General features: G+C 44.3%; 1 protein-coding gene across 1 annotated transcript in view; it reads right to left on the bottom strand.

Moving 5' to 3' along the window:
• Nucleotides 1-18,378, bottom strand: part of slc30a6 (solute carrier family 30 member 6) — a 72,879-nt gene that overhangs the window by 46,069 nt on the left and 8,432 nt on the right. The window contains exon 4 of the mRNA XM_037782492.1: nt 12,257-12,341. Within this exon, the coding sequence (XP_037638420.1) occupies nt 12,257-12,341 (85 nt within the window). The remainder of the gene's footprint in view (nt 1-12,256; nt 12,342-18,378) is intronic.

The raw sequence follows: 18,378 nt of genomic DNA, 5'->3' as shown, positions 1-18,378 counted from the left end.
TCTTCAACTAATCTTGAGTCTGTTCTACCCATTGGGCAACCTCCTGGTCTGAAAAGTGAAGTCAATGTTGAAGTACCTTAAACTTACATTCTTTCTAACAGCCAGCAGGGGGCGACTCCTCTGGTTGCAAAAAAGAAGTCTGATTGTATACAAGTCTATGAGAAAATGAGTCTACTTCTCACTTGATTTATTACCTCAGTAAACATTGTAAACATGAGTTTATGGTCTCAATCGCTAGTTTCAAGTCTTCTTCAATACAGCATGATGTTCATTTAGTAAATTATGGTCCCATTTAGAGTCAAATAGACCATAAAGCAGGGGATGCTTTAGGGCATGGCTACCTTGTGATTGACAGGTCACTCTTTTTCGCGGTGTTGTCCGTGTTTTCATCTTAGAACTTTAACCCTTCCACAGTGTGTTTCCAGTTCATGAAAGTTCATTTTAACATTTTTGGTCGCTTAAAAATGTCTTATTCAACATTCAGTTGTACTTGCTCTTGTATGTAGTTGCTCAACCCTCTCCTGTCACTTCTGGTTGCAAAAAGCCAAGATGGCAATGGCTGAAAAGCCGAACTTGAGGCTTCAAAACAGCAGAAAGATTAAGCGGTAAAACAACGGCTTACAAGATTGTTTACCGTTTCCGTGATATGAAATGACACATACCTTGATAGAAGATTATGTTTGTTTGTTTCTTTATTCACATATAAATTTGTTTAAAAAGACACAATATATAATTTGCAACGGAATGTGAAGGAGAATTGCCTAAAGTGACAATCTCCAGGCGGCATATTACAGTAAATAATGGTGGGATCCCATGGGAGCAAATTCACAGACATCATCATCATCATCATCAGTGTGTTTAGGTGATCGAGGCATACTGAGAGCAAAAGCAGATGTGGTGGCTGTTTGGGGAGTAAGAGGAGCTGATCACACAGACAAACAAACACACACACACACACACACACACACACACACACACAAGGTTACTGTGAGTGTGTGTTGGCTGTACTGAAGACCCCCTGGGACAGACTGCTTCACCAGCTGTGTTCTGACACAAAGGAACACTGAGGGCCTGGGGACTACACAGACGCACACACACAGCTTACACACACACACACACACACACAGCTTACACACACACACATAGCTCACGCATAGACACACAAACACACACACACGGCTCACATCACATGTGCACATTCAACCATCTCCATATGAGAAACAAACAAACAAACTAATGGATATGCACACAAACACTGTGCCGACGCACTATACAACAACACAGACAAAAATGAAAAAATACCTCAGACTTTTTCACGTTTTTTTTTTTTTCAAATCAAAGGATCAGTTATTATATTGATATTTTGGGTGATAATGTTTATTTTTGTACGATTATTATCTTTGTGTATTTTCCTTACTGTCCATCATCTAATCTCATGTCACAATGTACAACAATAAGAAATGACATGCTGACAGATATTTCGTCCACCCTATTTTATAGAGTATAAGATGTATAGTGTGTGACGACCCGTCCTGTGTCTCTGCTCTGCCTGGCCTGCTTGTGGTTTCTCCTCCCCTTGCAGGTATACTGGGCTGGCAGTGCACGTCATTAAGCTTTGTTTATACTCACGCGTGACACCGTGGCGCAGGTCTCCATAGACGGCGCGCGCACAATACAAACATGCACAGAGGTGTTTATGCTCAGTGCGTTGTTCGTTGCAATATGCTACAGGAGGTGTAGAAACAAAATATTCTGTGGATAAGCAAGAAGTCAGTGAGTGGTCTCTTAATGAACAGTTGTAAAGACGTCTGTATGGGCGAACCTGCCCGGACAGTCTTCCGTCGAAGACGTCCACGTTGAAACGAAAAGTGCAGCGCGCATAGTTACAAAAATTCAGAGGTGCACGACAGAGCGCCGTGACAACTTGTGGAGTCATGTGAAAGCTGCAATGACGTAATTTTCTGGTGCGCTCAGCTCGCCCCGGCTTCACTACCCCGAGCATGAACCAAGCTGGCTCACCAGGGCCTGAACAAAACAACAGCAGCATAATGCCACCCCGGTGTGTGGCACGCTGGTACCACGGGAGCAAAAGGGGCGCAACGTTAAACACAACAGCGCCGGCATCTAGTGCGTGTGTGCATGTTGTCCTGCCGTGCTAGCTGTCCCTTTCACACAGACATTGGCTCGGCTCTGTGACTCCAAGCAACTCCATGGATGTATTAAGAGAACTGGATACAGCGTTGGAGGCCGGGCCCCATTCTTTCCTATAAAAGTTGCTCAGTGGCGCATGATGCCAAAATGGCTCAACTTTCGAGTGGAAAAGTACCCGGATCTTCCGCATCCATTAGGCCCATGGAGCAGGCGCAGTAGCGTCCGCTCGATCACATGGCTCGGTCACGGGGTCACAGCCGTCACGATGTTGTCGCGGCTTGCGAACTCCGCCTCCCAGAACCCGCTCCAGCCTCGGTCTGGGTCTCATTCACATGAACGGAGGAAGCGAAATAACTCTGGATTCAGCTTTTAGTGCATTTCACAACTTTTAGGACCTAATGATTTAAATAAGGGCTATTCAAGTGTTCGTACTGGGAAGTTGATTCAACTCAAAAAAAAAATCCGCTGACTTACAGACGTCTCTTTCCCAATGTAAGTCTATGGGAAAAAGTATTTTTGGGTCCAAAGGCATCACGTGACGGACATGGACGTTGTAGTACCGCCGTTTGGCCACTATGAAAATTGGCATCAACGACCGGCACTCTTCCTGGAGGCTTGCTCTGCCCCCCCATTCCGTCTCCGTACCTCTGGAACAGCGAAGCAGTATCCCGTCGCAATATTTCTGTCTTGAACAGACAGTGTGAAAGGGGCTACTATCTCCTGGTTTAGTTGCTTTGTTTTGTCTATTCTTTTAGCGTGCAGCATCTTCATACACTATTCGGCACTCGCATACACCACTGATGTTACTGATTGTTCACATCTCCCTACATTTGTCTGAACCGTTCATGACAAATGCAATACAATGTGTTGTATCAGTGTCGCTCATATCAGTCTCAAAACTTTCTCAAAACACACATCTCCCTGCTTTTACACCAACACACGCACTCTCTTTCTCTTATCACTGGTTCCGTCTTCATCCCCAACGAGGACGAGAATGAGAAAAATGAAGAGGAGGAGAGAAGCAGGAAAAAAAGGAGGAGGTGTGTTCAGTCGTCTGTGGAACAGACACTTGACCTGGTTTCTCAATGCTGCTCTGGGCCGAAAAACAGCTGGAGACACACACACACACACACACACACACACACAGCCAAATAAACAGAATAATACGATACACTAGAGAGTTGGGCAATAATTCAATACTATCATACTGTATATACTGACTTCCAGTGGAATAAAATGGTGATAATATTGTTAATGGAAAAAAAAAAGTTACACAGAATTATTTCTCTTTCTGCTGATATGTATTTCATTTTCGTGTACTTTCACCTCTACCTCGGTTTAAATGCTCACAACTCAAGTTCACACTAAGGCCATAACCTGTGATGAGGGGTCACAAGTAAACATTGGGTACACGCCAATTCCCTTAATTGCATCCATGTTTCCTTAACTTGCGTCTTTTCCTTGCATCTTAGTCCCTCCCACTGAAGACGGCAGGAAAGATGCAGGAAAAGATCCTTCAGTCAGCTTTCTGTAGCGACTTTTAAATTCACGGTTTGGAATTTTGTATGGGACATATTCATATTCCAATTAAAGTTAGGGTTGGTAAAACTGAGAAACCAGCGAAAGTACGCAAGATTATAAAAATTATCGAGATTGGAAGCTAATTTCGATCGATATCTGATAGAATCGAAGTCGTGACACCCCTATCGGAATGGAATGAGAATTTCAACAAATATAATAAAAAATGCATTTGAATTTCTGTATATTTCCCCTGTATTTATACCGCGTCCGGATCAGATTAGTAAACTAGGGATGGGCATTTCAAGCCAAAAATACTATTAGATATTCACAGGGAACTATTCTTCGTAGATTTGTGATATCTGCAAATAGCATATCCAAAGAATCAATAATTTATCATGATGAAACTTGTGATTTACGCCCGCCCCTCAGTTAAATGGACTACACAGACTCTAAAGCAAAAAACAAAAATGAAGGTTTAACTGTACACACACACACACACACACAGAGGCAGTGGAGATGGAAGACAGTCCGTCAATCCATCAGCTGGGAGGAGAGGAGGCGACAGGGAGGGTGGGGTCAGGTGAACAAGTGATGGGAGACAGACAGAGGTGAGAGACAGGAGAGAAAGAGAGTGAGGCCCTGTTCAGACCGGGTATTAACATGCGTCCTGGGTGATCCAATCACATGTGGACAGCTTTAAGTACAGGTGTGAACGCACTCAAGACCCATTGACGACGCATTGAGATCCGATCAATCAGACCACATTCAGAGGTGGTCTGGGCCACATATGGCCACATTCTGTTAGCAGTGTGTAGTGAATGTGTCCTGGGCCACATTAGGGACCGCTGGGATCCGCGGGGTCTCTGCGCTCCTCATGTGAATAGACGAGCAGATGCAAGCCTAGCGGCATGGAAACGGCTTCTGTGCTCTTCTGTAGCCTGTCGGTACAACTGTGTTTTATTCAAATATATCTTATCAGGCCTGTACAATAACCTTATATTTTGGTGCTAATAAATGTACCCAAATTCACGACTATGTAGGATATTACTACTGACTTATTCCTGTTATATTACGTCACAACGGCTGCTGTATTAGCCGTGTGTTTACTACGTGTTTATTTGCATATAGAGCGGGGAAGTGAGATCAGATCACAAGTGGTCACTGGAGACGCATGTGGAGACGCATTCTAATGCCAGGTGTGAACAGACATACTTAGAGCTGTCCACTTGTGAACAGGGGCTGAGGTATTTACGTGTGTGTGTGTGTGTGTGTGTGTGTAAGAAAGAGAGAGGGGAAAAGATGGGTTTAAAGGCCCTGACACATCAAGCCGACGGTTGACCGTCCTACAGTTTGGGCTGTCGGTGAGTGTCCTTCAGCCTAGTTTTTGCGGTGTGTCCCGCACCGTCGGCTCTAGTCTGCCCGTGTCGGAGGCTTTTTCGGCCGATTCAGCATGTTGAATCGACGGCAGCGAAAGAAATCACTCTGAATGGCTGTTCAGCTTAAGGGAATCAGTGCACGAGAAGAGAAACGGAAGTGAGGAAAGCAAGCCAACGAGTAAAGTCAAGAGTGCAAACACAGAAGGCTCTTCTCATTTTTCATCTCATCTGATCATTCCAACACACGGATATTTTCACTACGACATGGCCGTCTGGAATGAAGCTAAGTGGTGAGTGAGAGTGATGTGAAAATGGTTGGCAAACGCCACTTTGTTTTCATGTACGTATCAAAACAACGGCTTGTATATCCGCCGTCCTCGCTCTTCCGGTTTCTCTTTCTGAATGATGAATGCAGACTACGTGCTAACTGGCCGTCAGCTGTAGGCTTTGCTGTGAGGTCAAATGCAACCAAGCCAAGACAAAGGCGACTAGAGGCGACTCAACAGTGGGCCTTCGCCGCTGCTAGTTCTCGGCTTGGTGTGTCTGGGCCTTAAGTAACACAAAGAGGTGTGGCTGTCTGTGAGTGTTGCAGTAGGGGGAAAAAAAGGAAACAGACAGACAGACAGATGCTTAAACAACTGCTACAGTGTGTGTGTGTGTGTGTGTGTGTGTGTGCGCGTTTGGTCCTGTGAGACAAAAAGCTGATGTCTTTGCTTTGTAAGAGGCTGAAAGCTGATCCAGTTGTCCACTGCACAATTTGATACGAGAGGACCAGCCTGATTGCGCGCACCCATACACACACACACACACACACACACAGTTCTGTAGAATCATCATCAGCTTATGTTTCAGCAACAGTGCAACAACGACTCTGCTTAAACAGCACTTAGACACACACATACACGGACACACAACCCAACCTTTATGTGCACAAACACAGCAGCAGGTTGTCATCACTGACAGTATACAGTAGTAGATTTAAAAGTAGAATCAAATGCAGTGCAGTGTCATGTGTGAAATGAGGGAAAAAAGACGTGAGTGAGGCGTCAAGATGAGTTTGAAGACATCCTTTTTCTGTTCACTTTACAATATTCAAGTTACAGTCACTGAACAGATGAAAAACCTCGGAACCTTTTTAAGGAACTCGTGAACTTCATCTGTGTTTCAAGGAACCAAAAGGTATCTGCTCTCAAGGTACTTTCACAAGGCAGTTTGTATCAGACTTTCAGACTATTCATAAAGAAAAGCACCTGGGAATTACCACTTGGATCTTCATAATCACGGCCTGACATGATCATAGCGTCATTGTCTGGGACTATTTGTTCTATAAAGGCCCTGACACACCAAGCCGACGGTCACAAGCTTCACAAGCAGTGACTGACAGCTGCCCAGAGACTGCTTGGCTCTGATTGGTTGTTTTCTTCAAGCGTGATGGAATCTTGCAAATGCCATTAGGAGCACAATAAGGAGGCAAAGGAACCTGATTTTTTCACATATTCTCTGTCTCATGCACTACTGTCAGGATATAGTTACAGTTTGAGCAAATGGTTGGACAAATCGGTGAGAGAAATCCCTCCGATTGGGTTGTTCAGCTTGAGGGAATCAGTGCACGAGAAGAGAAACGGAAACGAGTAAAGTCAAGACAGGAGGCTCTTCTCATTCTTCATCATCATCTCGTCTGATTTTCGGTCGCAGTGAACACACGCTTGATGTTGTGAATTAATCAAAAACACTTGCTTAGGTTCAGGCAATAAAACCACTATAGTTAGGTTTAGGAAAACAAACATGGTTGGTCTTAAAACTACCATGTTTGTACATTGATGACACCGAACGTTGTGAACACGGGACATGAACGATCAGAAATAACGTTTTATTTCTCTGATTTGCTGCTTTGTTCTTGCCGCTCCCTCTCTTCAGTCACTCATTAGCTTGTTCGACCATCGCTGCTCTCTCTCTCTCTCAGCTCGTTGAGCTGTGGAGGTGTGGCCAACTTTGAATGCTGCTGCCCTAGCAACAGAATGGCAATATAAAGGTACTGTATATACTGAGTAGCTGTAATATAGCTTTGGATACATACACACATGCCCCGTTTCCCATTCAAAGTAGGGCAAGGTAATGTTAGTCACTCACATTCTACTTGTAAGACACAATATTGTTACATTTGTGAACATGAACATCTGTTTGAATATTCATTGAAAACACATTTGTGAGTGTAAATGCAGTCTGCACCATGTTCTCTTCACAGTCAGTGGGCTGGAAAAGACACACATACTGCACTCTGGTCCCGCATTCTTAACTTAACGTGTACACTCACTCACTCACTCACTCACTCACTCACTCACTCACTCACTCACTCACTCACACACTCACACACTCACACACTCACACACTCACACACACACACACACACACAAAATGAGATCAGGAACAGTGAATCTGGATAAGTTGCCCTCTGACCGACTATCTCTTTCTGCAGCTTCGCAGGTCGACTAAGGGTTAACCGCCTCGGTGCACCAGCAAGGCATACATGGAGTCTATACCGCCGTGTGTGTGTGTGTGGTGTGTGTATTTAGATGTCTGTTAAGCCGTTAGTCATGAGCTAATGGGTCCAGAGCAGTGTGTGTGTATATATGTGTGTTTCCATGCATGTGTTATTGTAGCAGAGTACAGGCATGTACAGTATGTACACATGAGGTTCTGGAACATGGTATTAGACTTGCAAATGGACATGTGTGTGTGTGTGTGTGTGTGTGTGTGTGTGTGTGGGGGGGGGGGGGAGGGGAGGCAGACTTTTATGTAGGTTATGCTTCATTTAAACTAAAGGGGGTAATGCACCGGAAGCGTTGGATGTACATATTGTCCAACACATAGACAGATGCACATACTGAGACATATAAGCACACATTGTGGTGGAAACACACTGTTCAGACTGTCAGTATGTGGAATTGAAGGCTGAGAGTGAATGAGTATAATGAGAGTGAAACTCAGTTTGTGTATACACCAGCAGAGCAGACATGTCCTTCAGCCCATTGCATAATAAACTTAAATTCATTCAATAATAATTATTTAAACAGAGATTAAAAAAAAACAAAAACAGTATAATCCAGCCACCAAATGTAATATTAACATCTGAAATAGTTTGGGCCCCAAAAGAAGAAGAAGAATGAATTGATTCAAACTTCCATTTAGTCGATGTCCTCACAGTGTTACATGATTTTGAATTTGTTTTCCAGTCCAGAAAAGCGTCAGTGACCCTCGATCATTATTGAACCACAATGCTGCAATCAGGTACTAAATATTGAGTAATGCCTACCATACACTAGGAGACTTTGACAATACTTTTAAAAGACGAAATTCTGACACCTTCTCACATCTAAAAGCCGATGTGTCTTTAGTTAAGGGTTTTTAGTCACAGACTATGAGATTTTGCAAAGACTGGGGATCTTGCAGGATACTATTTACAAGACTACAACTAGATTCCTTTAGTGATGATGTCACATCCTGTTCCTGGTGGAAATTTACAAGAAGAAAAACTGTTGAGAAAGAAGTGGACAGAAATTGCTGCAGCCCTTCAAATCCCTGGTGAGTATGCTTAGCTAGCTAGCTAGCTAAGCACCCACTGTCTCGAATGGGGCAACTTGCAAGCTAACGTTAGCCACTGGAATGTTTGCTATTAATCTACGAGCTAACTGTATGTTTCAGTTGAAGATTGCTACCTTCAATTAGCTCGTAGGCTAATAGCAAACATTCCAGTAGCTAACGTCAGCTTGCAAGTAGCCCCGCTTGGTACAGTGGTTAGCTAGCTAGCTATAGCATACTCACAGGGGATTTGGAGAGCTGCAGCTTTTTTCCTTCTCCATTTTATCGTGGTACAAATGGGAGGACACATCACAGAGGCGCTCTTGTTCACTTCACAACTCCACCAGTTCCTCCATGTTTACTTTCTACCCCGTTTGCTGCTTCCTGTTTGGTGCTGGAGAGAGCGAAACCTGTCGGCTGTTGACAATGTTCGCGTCATTGAACTTACGATAATACTGTGCGGTTTTATCGGAACGTCAAGGCGAGAAAGACACTGACTTAAGACAACTTGGACTGAGTTTTATGACCCGCAACTCTTGCAAAACTCTCCTGACTTTATTCCGACATTGGAAACATGTCTACAACAGTGAAATCGCTTGAAAAGTTGTTTGATGTAAGGTCGGCATTAGTCCGTTTTTCTTTGGGCCCTCTGCAGTCTACTCAGTGGTTAGATTGAAGAGGTTTAAACTGTCCAAAGTACATTCAGTTGATATTCCAATAGTGCTAACCCTAGACTAAACTTCTGTTTCTATTGTGAAGTTTGAAGAAGAGCTTTGCTAAAGCAACAGCTGTTAATTCCAGCTTGTTCTACGCTGCATTGTTGTGACCTTGACACTGTTTAAATCTGCACACATTTTTGACGTTAAGCTTCCAGTTTCTTTTACCAATGACTGGTGATATCTTCTATTCCTATTGAACTGTTGCTCAGAGGGATCTTTGTCTCTTTCTGCCCTTTCAGTTGTCAGTCTGGTTGAACCAATGTACAGCGACAAAACACACCCTTCACACAAATTAACATCTATCTGTAAAGAGGACTTTCTACAACTTAAAAGCATGAAAGATCATTCAACATATAGAGTAGTCCTCTGAGTTATTTGACTGGACCCAGTCGAGCTCTAAAAACTATAATATCCTGTGTTCAAAGTTGAGACTGTATAAATGAGGTGGAATCTGACTGACAGTCTGCTCCTGTTGTTCTCATCAAGGGCCGAGTATCGACAGTGGGGTCGCCTTCCCCAGTTTGTTCGATACCTCTGTCCTCTACTTCCTGTCTGCACGACACCCGACGCCACCGCTGTGTCTGTGTGTGTGTGTGTGTGTGTGTGTGTGTGTCTTATGCTGCAGTATTTGCAGGCAGAGCGGGTGAGCGGGGATAAGGTTGCATGTTGTTCTTTTCGTGGCAGCATTTTCCTGAATGATGGAATCCCTGAGAGGATTTAATGTTGGTGGCAGACACGAGCCTCGCTGACCATAAACACTGCGTCTCACTGCACAGCTGTATGCGGGACTCTCACCCCTTCCACACACCAGGCAGAGAGACAGGTAGAACTGAAGTATGTGCATGTTTACAGTCAAAGTGATTTAAAATACACCCAACTGACTTCTGTTTACTCTCTAAGCCTCCACCTAACACAGGCGATCAGAGAGGGGAGAGGACGGGAGATGGGGAGACAGAGACAGGTGATCAGAGAGGGGAGAGGACGGGATATGGGGAGACAGAGACAGAGACAGGTGATCAGAGAGGGGAGAGGACGGGAGATGGAGAGACAGAGACAGGTGATCAGAGAGGGGAGAGGACGGGAGATGGGGAGACGGAGACAGGTGATCAGAGAGGGGAGAGGACGGGAGATGGAGAGACAGAGACAGGTGATCAGAGAGGGGAGAGGACGGGATATGGGGAGACAGAGACAGAGACAGGTGATCAGAGAGGGGAGAGGACGGGAGATGGAGAGACAGAGACAGGTGATCAGAGAGGGGAGAGGACGGGAGATGGGGAGACAGAGACAGGTGATCAGAGAGGGGAGAGGACGGGAGATGGAGAGACAGAGACAGGTGATCAGAGAGGGGAGATGGGGAGACAGAGACAGGTGATCAGAGAGGGGAGATGGAGAGACAGAGACAGGTGATCAGAGAGGGGAGATGGGGAAACAGAGACAGGTGATCAGAGAGGGGAGAGGACAGGAGATGGGGAGACAGTCAGCTGCAGCTGGACTCAGTGCCTGTCGGTGGACTCTTTCAGTGTCACTATAGCCAGCGCTGCAGTAACGTTACTGATCTCCGTTTCAGCGTCAGTTTATGAAATGGACTGTTTTGTCCTTGGTTTTAACATTAAAAAACTCATCTTTACATCCAGGAACAATACAATAGTGCTACAATTTGTTTTCTTCTGTCCTGTGTTTCCTTAGTCTTCATCTTTCAAGGTCTCTACCGTTGTATCTGTATAACTCAGCCGAGCCAACCAACTGAGTGACGTCACAGGCTAGAGTACTGTAACATGGAGAGTTGCACATGCGTGGTACCAATCGGACAGGATGTACAGATCGGGTGGCGAGTGACACATGTTGTTGTTGTTGTTCCTGTGTAGCGTAAATGAGCTGATAAATGAATAATGTGATATTGGATCGGTGCATGGACGATACCCCATCCACTTCCGATTCCACCTCTACCTTGAGTTCTCCCGTGGCCTTGCATACCTGCTATCACCGCTCCCTGTATGCTATAGTTTAAATGTGGATGTGTGTGTGTCTTTGTGTGTGTGTTTTAGCATCCTAAATATAAGCTTGTCACATCGTCCAGATCGCTGCCAGTGGACGGCTCAGCAGAGGAAGAGAAATGGTTTTAAGTGGTGCTGCTGCACTGCTCACACAGCCCACTAGATAACACAAACACACTCTCACAGTCACAGTTCAGACCAACACTGATATGTTATGGGACCCACTGACAAACAATATTTCATGCATGTATTCAAAATCTTTAAAGCCTTTTAAAGCCCCTCTCAGTACCTTAGGTGGCAGTGAACGAGACTTTGGGGAAAGCCCAATGCAGGGTTGCTTAAACGCAAATCTGACATCTTACTCGACTTGATGAACTTCACATTTGTTCTGTAAATGACAAAAAAAATCCAAAACAGCAGGAAGGCATTCCGTCAGGATGGCCTGATGATTTCATCCGCCACTGCCAACAATTTACCCGCATTTGGCGGGTGGTGGGTCTTAATTTCAGACCCTGGTTCTCTGTGTTGTAGCACTAGAGGGTAAAAACAGACGCTGTGAAGGACTGTTTCTTCAACGTGCCCTTTAGCAGCAGTAGTAGTAGCAGGATCAGTCTGAACCCATGTGGTGAAATCACGCTGACAGACGCTGGTGCTTCTTCGTGCACATGTTGAAGTGTATGTAACTGTCAATCTGTGTTTACTGTGTGTAGACAGGTATTTCCGCCTGTTAATGTCTGTGCCCGACTCTCAAAGTGTGGTTTTCTGTGTACTTCTGTCTCTGTGTGTCAGTTTGCATGTGTCTATCACTTTGTTTGTTTTCTGTGTTGTTGTTGTTGTTTATGTGTGTGTGTGTGTGTACGAGTGTATGTTGTGTGTGTGTGTGTGTGTGTGTGTGTGTGTGTGTGTGTGTGCTCACCCATGCTGTTGGTGGAGCTGCACCACATCAGCAGACAGCCGGTACACAGCAGGTTGAGAGCCCCGAACAGCAGGATCCTCCACGACTGAAAACGACAACAAGCAAACAAAATAACTGTTAAAGAACAAGAAGAAAAGGAGCAGAGTGGCTCAACCTTGGGCTCGAGGACCAACTGGGGTCATTCCTTATACACATGGGGTGATGGGGGGGATATATTTGTCTTTAATGTTTTCTTTTGAAAAGAGAAAACATCATCATGCCATACTATGTAGATGGGCTCTATAGGTACCCACGAGTCTCCCCTTTACAGACATGCCCACTTTATGATAATCAAGGATTATGGGGAGACGAATAATCAATATTTTTAACCGATACACATTTGCTGAAAAAATTAAAATATTGGGACTAAAACAAACTCGAACACAAAACTTTGTAGAATTGCCTTAAAGCATAGGTTTAATTAAAAGAGAACTTCTGGACAATATCTTGTCATTGTTTTGAGTTGGTAATTGATTTCCAATAATAAATATAAACATACATTTGCATAAAGCAGCATACTTTCCCACTCCCATGTTGATAAGAGTATTAAATACTTGACAAATTTCCCTTTAAGGTACATTTTGAACAGATAAAAAATGTAGGGATGCACCGATACCGATACCAGTATCGTGTATCGGGTCCAACACTGTGCTCATGTACTCGTATTTGCAAAACGGCTCCGATACAACGGCACCGATACCACTTTACGGCAGCATGACTTTACCCTCTCGTCACCATCTTTCGGGTCCTATCGCACGCGCTCACGCTCCACCTCTCCGACAGTGCGGGTGAGCCGGGCCGGTGATGCGCCGTCACCGCGGGGCGGCCGGGATCCCACCTCAGCCGGCACACGCCGGCCCTCACTTTCATTGCGCCACGAGGTTTTGCTTTCACCCTCTGACTCACGCGTGCGTTAGACTCCTTGGTCCGTGTTTCAAGACGGGTCGGGTGGGTTGCAGACATCGCCACAGACCCGTAGCGCCTTTTACATGGGCTGAGCCCCGCTCAGGGGGCACGACTCGGCTCGGCGCACTAAGGACAGTCCGCCCCGGTGACACTTCGTCCACGGCCCCGGGAAGCACCTTCGCCCCGAGCATTTCCAAGCCGACCTAGAGCCGGTCCTGGCGTACCGCCTCGTATGCGGGACTCCCCAGCCTGCCTTGTGTCGCTCACACCTTCCAGCTGGCTGTTAATGAGAAATACAGAGAAATACTCGTAGCGGTACTCGTAGCAGTACTCGTAGCGGTACTCATAGCGGTACTCGGTATCGGCGAGTACCCAAATGTAAGTACTTGTACTCGGTCTGAAAAAAAGTGGTATCAGTGCATCCCTAAAAAAATGTGCAATTAACAGAATCCTACACATCCCCATAAAGCAACTCAATACTAATAGCATCTTTCCACAAGCCCAAACATAGATCACCGTGATGAAAGCTCCTCCAGAGCCACAGAAGATATTATACAACAGTTTTCTCCTGAACAGGGTTTCCCCGGCTGTCATTCAGCATCCTGTAGCAGATACTCTGGCGGGTGACCAGCCGCCGTCTAATCTGAATCCAAACCTACAAACCCTCTGAGAGCTGCTGGGGTTTGGCTGCTGGATGCCAAATGACTTTCCTGCCCTGCGGTCGACCTGCTGTGCCCGGGGATTTGGGTGAATTCTCTGACTGAACGAGTCACTACAGTCTGAATCAGTTAATCACAGAAATACCAGCTCAGGGGAAGGTCACTTCCAGAGGAGCAGAGAGCAAAAACGGGCTCAGTGCTGAGAAAAGAGCAGCTCATCTGTAACATCTGCACGTTTGATTATGACAAAACATTAAAATGCTTTCTATGGTCTATTAATTAATTTTAAGACATTTTTCAGGACCTACAATAAACAACTTAATTAAAAAAACAAACACTGTTAAGTGTAATAAATGAAGAGGACAAAGAAGGAGCCATCTTAAAATCCTTCCATTGCTCTTTAGGGCAAATATATAAGAATATATTAACACTTGTATACACTGCAGATCTAATCTAATTATCAAGTCTGATCAAGATTTAACCCTTTCAAAGAAAGACTGGAGATGTTTTACATACCTGCAGGGTCTGAAAATGAACTTTTTTCACCTCCTGCCACTGAGGCAGGTAAGAACTTTTTTTATCTGCCACTTTTGAAATATATGCGCTAAATGAAGGAATAACATTTTAGATCTGATGTCATTCAATGTTCGATACATTTTAGACGAAAAACATTATAGGCCTTTAAATGGTAAATTACAGTGTTTGAATTGCACCGTAGCTTCCGGGGGAGCCCTATTTTTGGGGAGTGGGAGGATACTATACACAGTACTGTACTTTACTTTGCTATTGTCATCTATAGTGATTGTTTGCATAAAAACACAATTAAAATGATTATGATAATTTAAATATTTGCTTGGTTAAAAAAAATAGATCTTGGCATCATTAGTTTTAATGATGTATTGTAAGCTGCCTAAAGCTAGTGTTAGGAAGTTAAACAGGTCATAATTCCCACTCTAACATCTATTTTATATTGCTGTGAAAACACCTTCCAACAACTGGATTTATTCAAGTTTCTCGCCAAGAACGGAATTTTACGAGATTACATTTGAACACATCATGATGACGTTGTAATTTCCTTCACCCAATGGTCATTTTACTGAGCAGAGCTTGAACGCCTCATAATAATAACTCAGTGGAACCTCCGTAAACATTAGTAGCTCTGTTATTTAACCAAGCAGGACTGTGCTGCCCACCGGCTGCTAACAGCTAACGTTACTAACTCTCCTCCTGATTGGCTGATTTCAACACAGATTTGTTGTTCACAAAAAAATAAGGTGTGTCCCCTCAGGTTTAGCAGCGCAATGCTTTTGAATGCTAAACTGAAACATGATACGGCGTGCGTATGCGTCGTTGTGCATGCGTAACTATCGGAAAGCATCAATACAGAAGAATCGATAGACACGGAGGCATGACATGCCAAGGAATCGGACAACTACGGTTCTCTATTCCCATCCCTAGCGTTTTCCCTGCCTGCCAAAGTGGCAGATGGCCTGACGATTTTACCCACCACTGCCAACAATTTACCTGCATTTGGCGGGTAGCAGGTGCTAATTTCAGTCCCTGCATACCTGGATTATCGAAATGCAAATAAACCTGTTATATTCAACAAGTTTTCTTGTTTTCTTACTTAAAAGGTCAAGTGTGTCAGATCTGGTGACATCTAGCGGTAAAGTTGCAGATTACAACCATGTGCCAAGCGTGTAGTACAACTATGGTGGCTGACGCGAAAATGCGAATGGCCCTTTCTAAAGCCAGTTGTTGTCAGAGTAGCACAGATCATTTAGAGAATAGCAGAGTCAGTGCGTAGAGTGTGTGTGTACGTGGGGAGTGAGTGGTGAAGCAAGATAGAGAGAGAGCGGCGACAAATGTGTGCGGTGGAGCAGAAGACAGAGTTAGTTTAGCTCTGAGAATATCAAGTGAATGTTCGGTGGAAGTTGCAGTTTGTGTAGAAATAAATGCTGCAGCTCCTCCAGACCAACAGAGGTTTCCCGTGTCTTGCTTCCCTGCTGCTGAGTGGAGTGATGGGGGTTAACTCCGGAGCAAAAAAATGTCAGTGACTCCGGCCCAAGCAGGAAAAGTTCAAACAGTGGTTTGTCCGTTCTGGGCTACTGTAGAAACATGGCGGCTGGCTCCGTGAAGAGAACCCGCTTCGTTTCCCATTTTTCTTTGGAGCCCCTGGAACTCCCCCAATGACCCCCTGGAGCAACTGTTCTACAGAACCCTTGTGAAACAGAAGAGGAAGGAACTGTTCTGGGCAGCCCCACACATGCAGCAGTACAGTCTAAGCCTGGTGACGGCCTGCCACATACAACACATGAAGCTGAGAAGAAACAATCTTCCACCTTCCAGAAAGGCAGCCCTGGAAGATGTCCTTGGGGAGTCTTTCGCTGAAGGAGTGGATGGCGTACAGCCCAACATTGGGATCGAGGATGAAATTGACTTGTACCGCAAAGGGACTGCTATTCAATTGATATGCAATTCTGCTATACTCTCTGACTGTCCTCTCAAGTGGCGGAGAGACAATGCACGGTCCTACCCACTCCTGTCATCCATGGCCAAAGCATATCTCTCTGTGCCAGCAACCTCAGTACAGAGCGAGAGTTTTTTTCCACAGCAGGGGACAATGTAAACACCCAAAGATCGCAGCTTCTACATGGAAATGTGGGCTTGCTCATATTCCTCAAAAAAAGTCTGATGATGGGTGAGTTTGAGTTGAGTTACTGGAAAGTGTCAGAAAAGGCTGCCTGACAGCGAGGTAAAGCTGCTCTGGACGGATGCAGCAGAAAAACGTATATTAGCCACCTAAAAAAAGACCCACCTAAAAAATCAATATCAGTTTAAGTGTACGCTATATTGAGAGTATTTTCACCACTTTACCTTGCCATCAGACAGACCTTTCCAATGGGGGATTCAAGCTGTTATATCGCTGTCTTCAAAGCCACCAGACTCTATTAAAAAAAACAGTAATTTTACCTGGCAGAACACAGGAGTTGCTGGTCTACTGCTTGCTCCGTCGGTTAGCTTGTTTGTGTTATTGTGTCACTTTGGAATCCGAACTAAAGTGGCGTCCACACAGCAGTAGCTGCCTCCGTGCCAGCACTGCTTTTACAAACTGGAAGCATGCCGACCGCCATCTAACTGAGTTACTGTATGTAATACACTGACTATAAGGATGTACTGTATCTCATTGCATATGTAGCAGCGTCTTCATGCAGAAACCTACGTCACGTCATGTCAGAAAACGTTTTTAGAAGGGCATGGGAAAATAGCATTTTGACGCTAAAACAATGCATACTTTAACCAACATTCGACTGTTCGGATTTGAATAAATAAGGAACACCATTGGGAAGATACAAAATGTAATAAATATATTATATTATATTTTATATATATATATATCAAATTAGGGCTGTCAATCGATTGAAATATTTAATCGCATGATTGTCCATATTAATCGTGATAAATCACAAATTAATCACACATTTTTTATCTGTGCAAAATGGACCTAAAGGCGAGATTTGTCAAGTATTTACTACTCTTATCAACATGGGAGTGGACAAATATGTTGCTTTATGCAAATGCATGTATGTATTTAATATTGGAAATCAGTTAACAACACAAAACAATGACAAATATTGTCCAGGAACCCTTACAGGTACTGCATTTAGCATAAAACAATATGCTCAAATCATAACATGGCAAACTACAGCCCAACAGGCAACAACAGCTGTCAGTGTGTCAGTGTGCTGACTTGACTATGACTTACCCCAAACTGCATGTGATTATAATAAAGTGGGCATGTCTGTAAAGGGGAGACTCATGGGTACCCATAGAACCCATTTTCATTCACATATCTTGAGGTCAGAGGTCAAGGGACCCCTTTGAAAATGGCCATGGCAGATTTTCCTCATCAAAATTTAGCGTAAGTTTGGAGCGTTATTTAACCTCCAAGCTATTACTACATGGCTGGTATAAATGGATTCCTTAGTTTACTAAGGAATCCATTTCCTTAGTAGCTTTACAACTGAGCCTGCTACAACCTCTGAAAGATGCGTTCAAATGAATTTGCGTTAACACGTTATTATCACGTTAACTTTGACAGCCCTAATAATAATGGACTCGTCCTTTAAGGTTAGGGGAAGATTGTGGTTAAAAGAAACCAACATTGACTGTTGGTAGGAAACAGCCTGTGAACTGGGATCTCTGTCCGACCCAAACGCCTTCCTACAAGCTTTTTGTGCGACGGTATGTCAAGGTCACCTTACTTTCACCTTTTTCTTCTGAGAGACAGCAGTCATTACAAACGCAACAACCACAAGTCATTTGTCAAGGAAACATTAACACAGGTTGTTCAAGTGTTTTGGACAAATGATCAATGAGAGGAGAGCAGAAAGAAAAAAAATTCGGAGCCCATTCAACACTGTTCTTACTCCATGCGCCTGGATGTCAATTCAGCAGAATTTTCAATGAATACAATTTTTAAAAAAAACACACACACACTGAGCAGAAAGAGAGACT

Source organism: Sebastes umbrosus, chromosome 10, assembly GCF_015220745.1.
Source record: "Sebastes umbrosus isolate fSebUmb1 chromosome 10, fSebUmb1.pri, whole genome shotgun sequence".
Classification (NCBI taxonomy): Eukaryota; Metazoa; Chordata; class Actinopteri; order Perciformes; family Sebastidae; genus Sebastes; species Sebastes umbrosus.
Note: the sequence above shows the minus strand (reverse complement) of the source record. Positions and strands in the feature narration are given on the sequence as shown.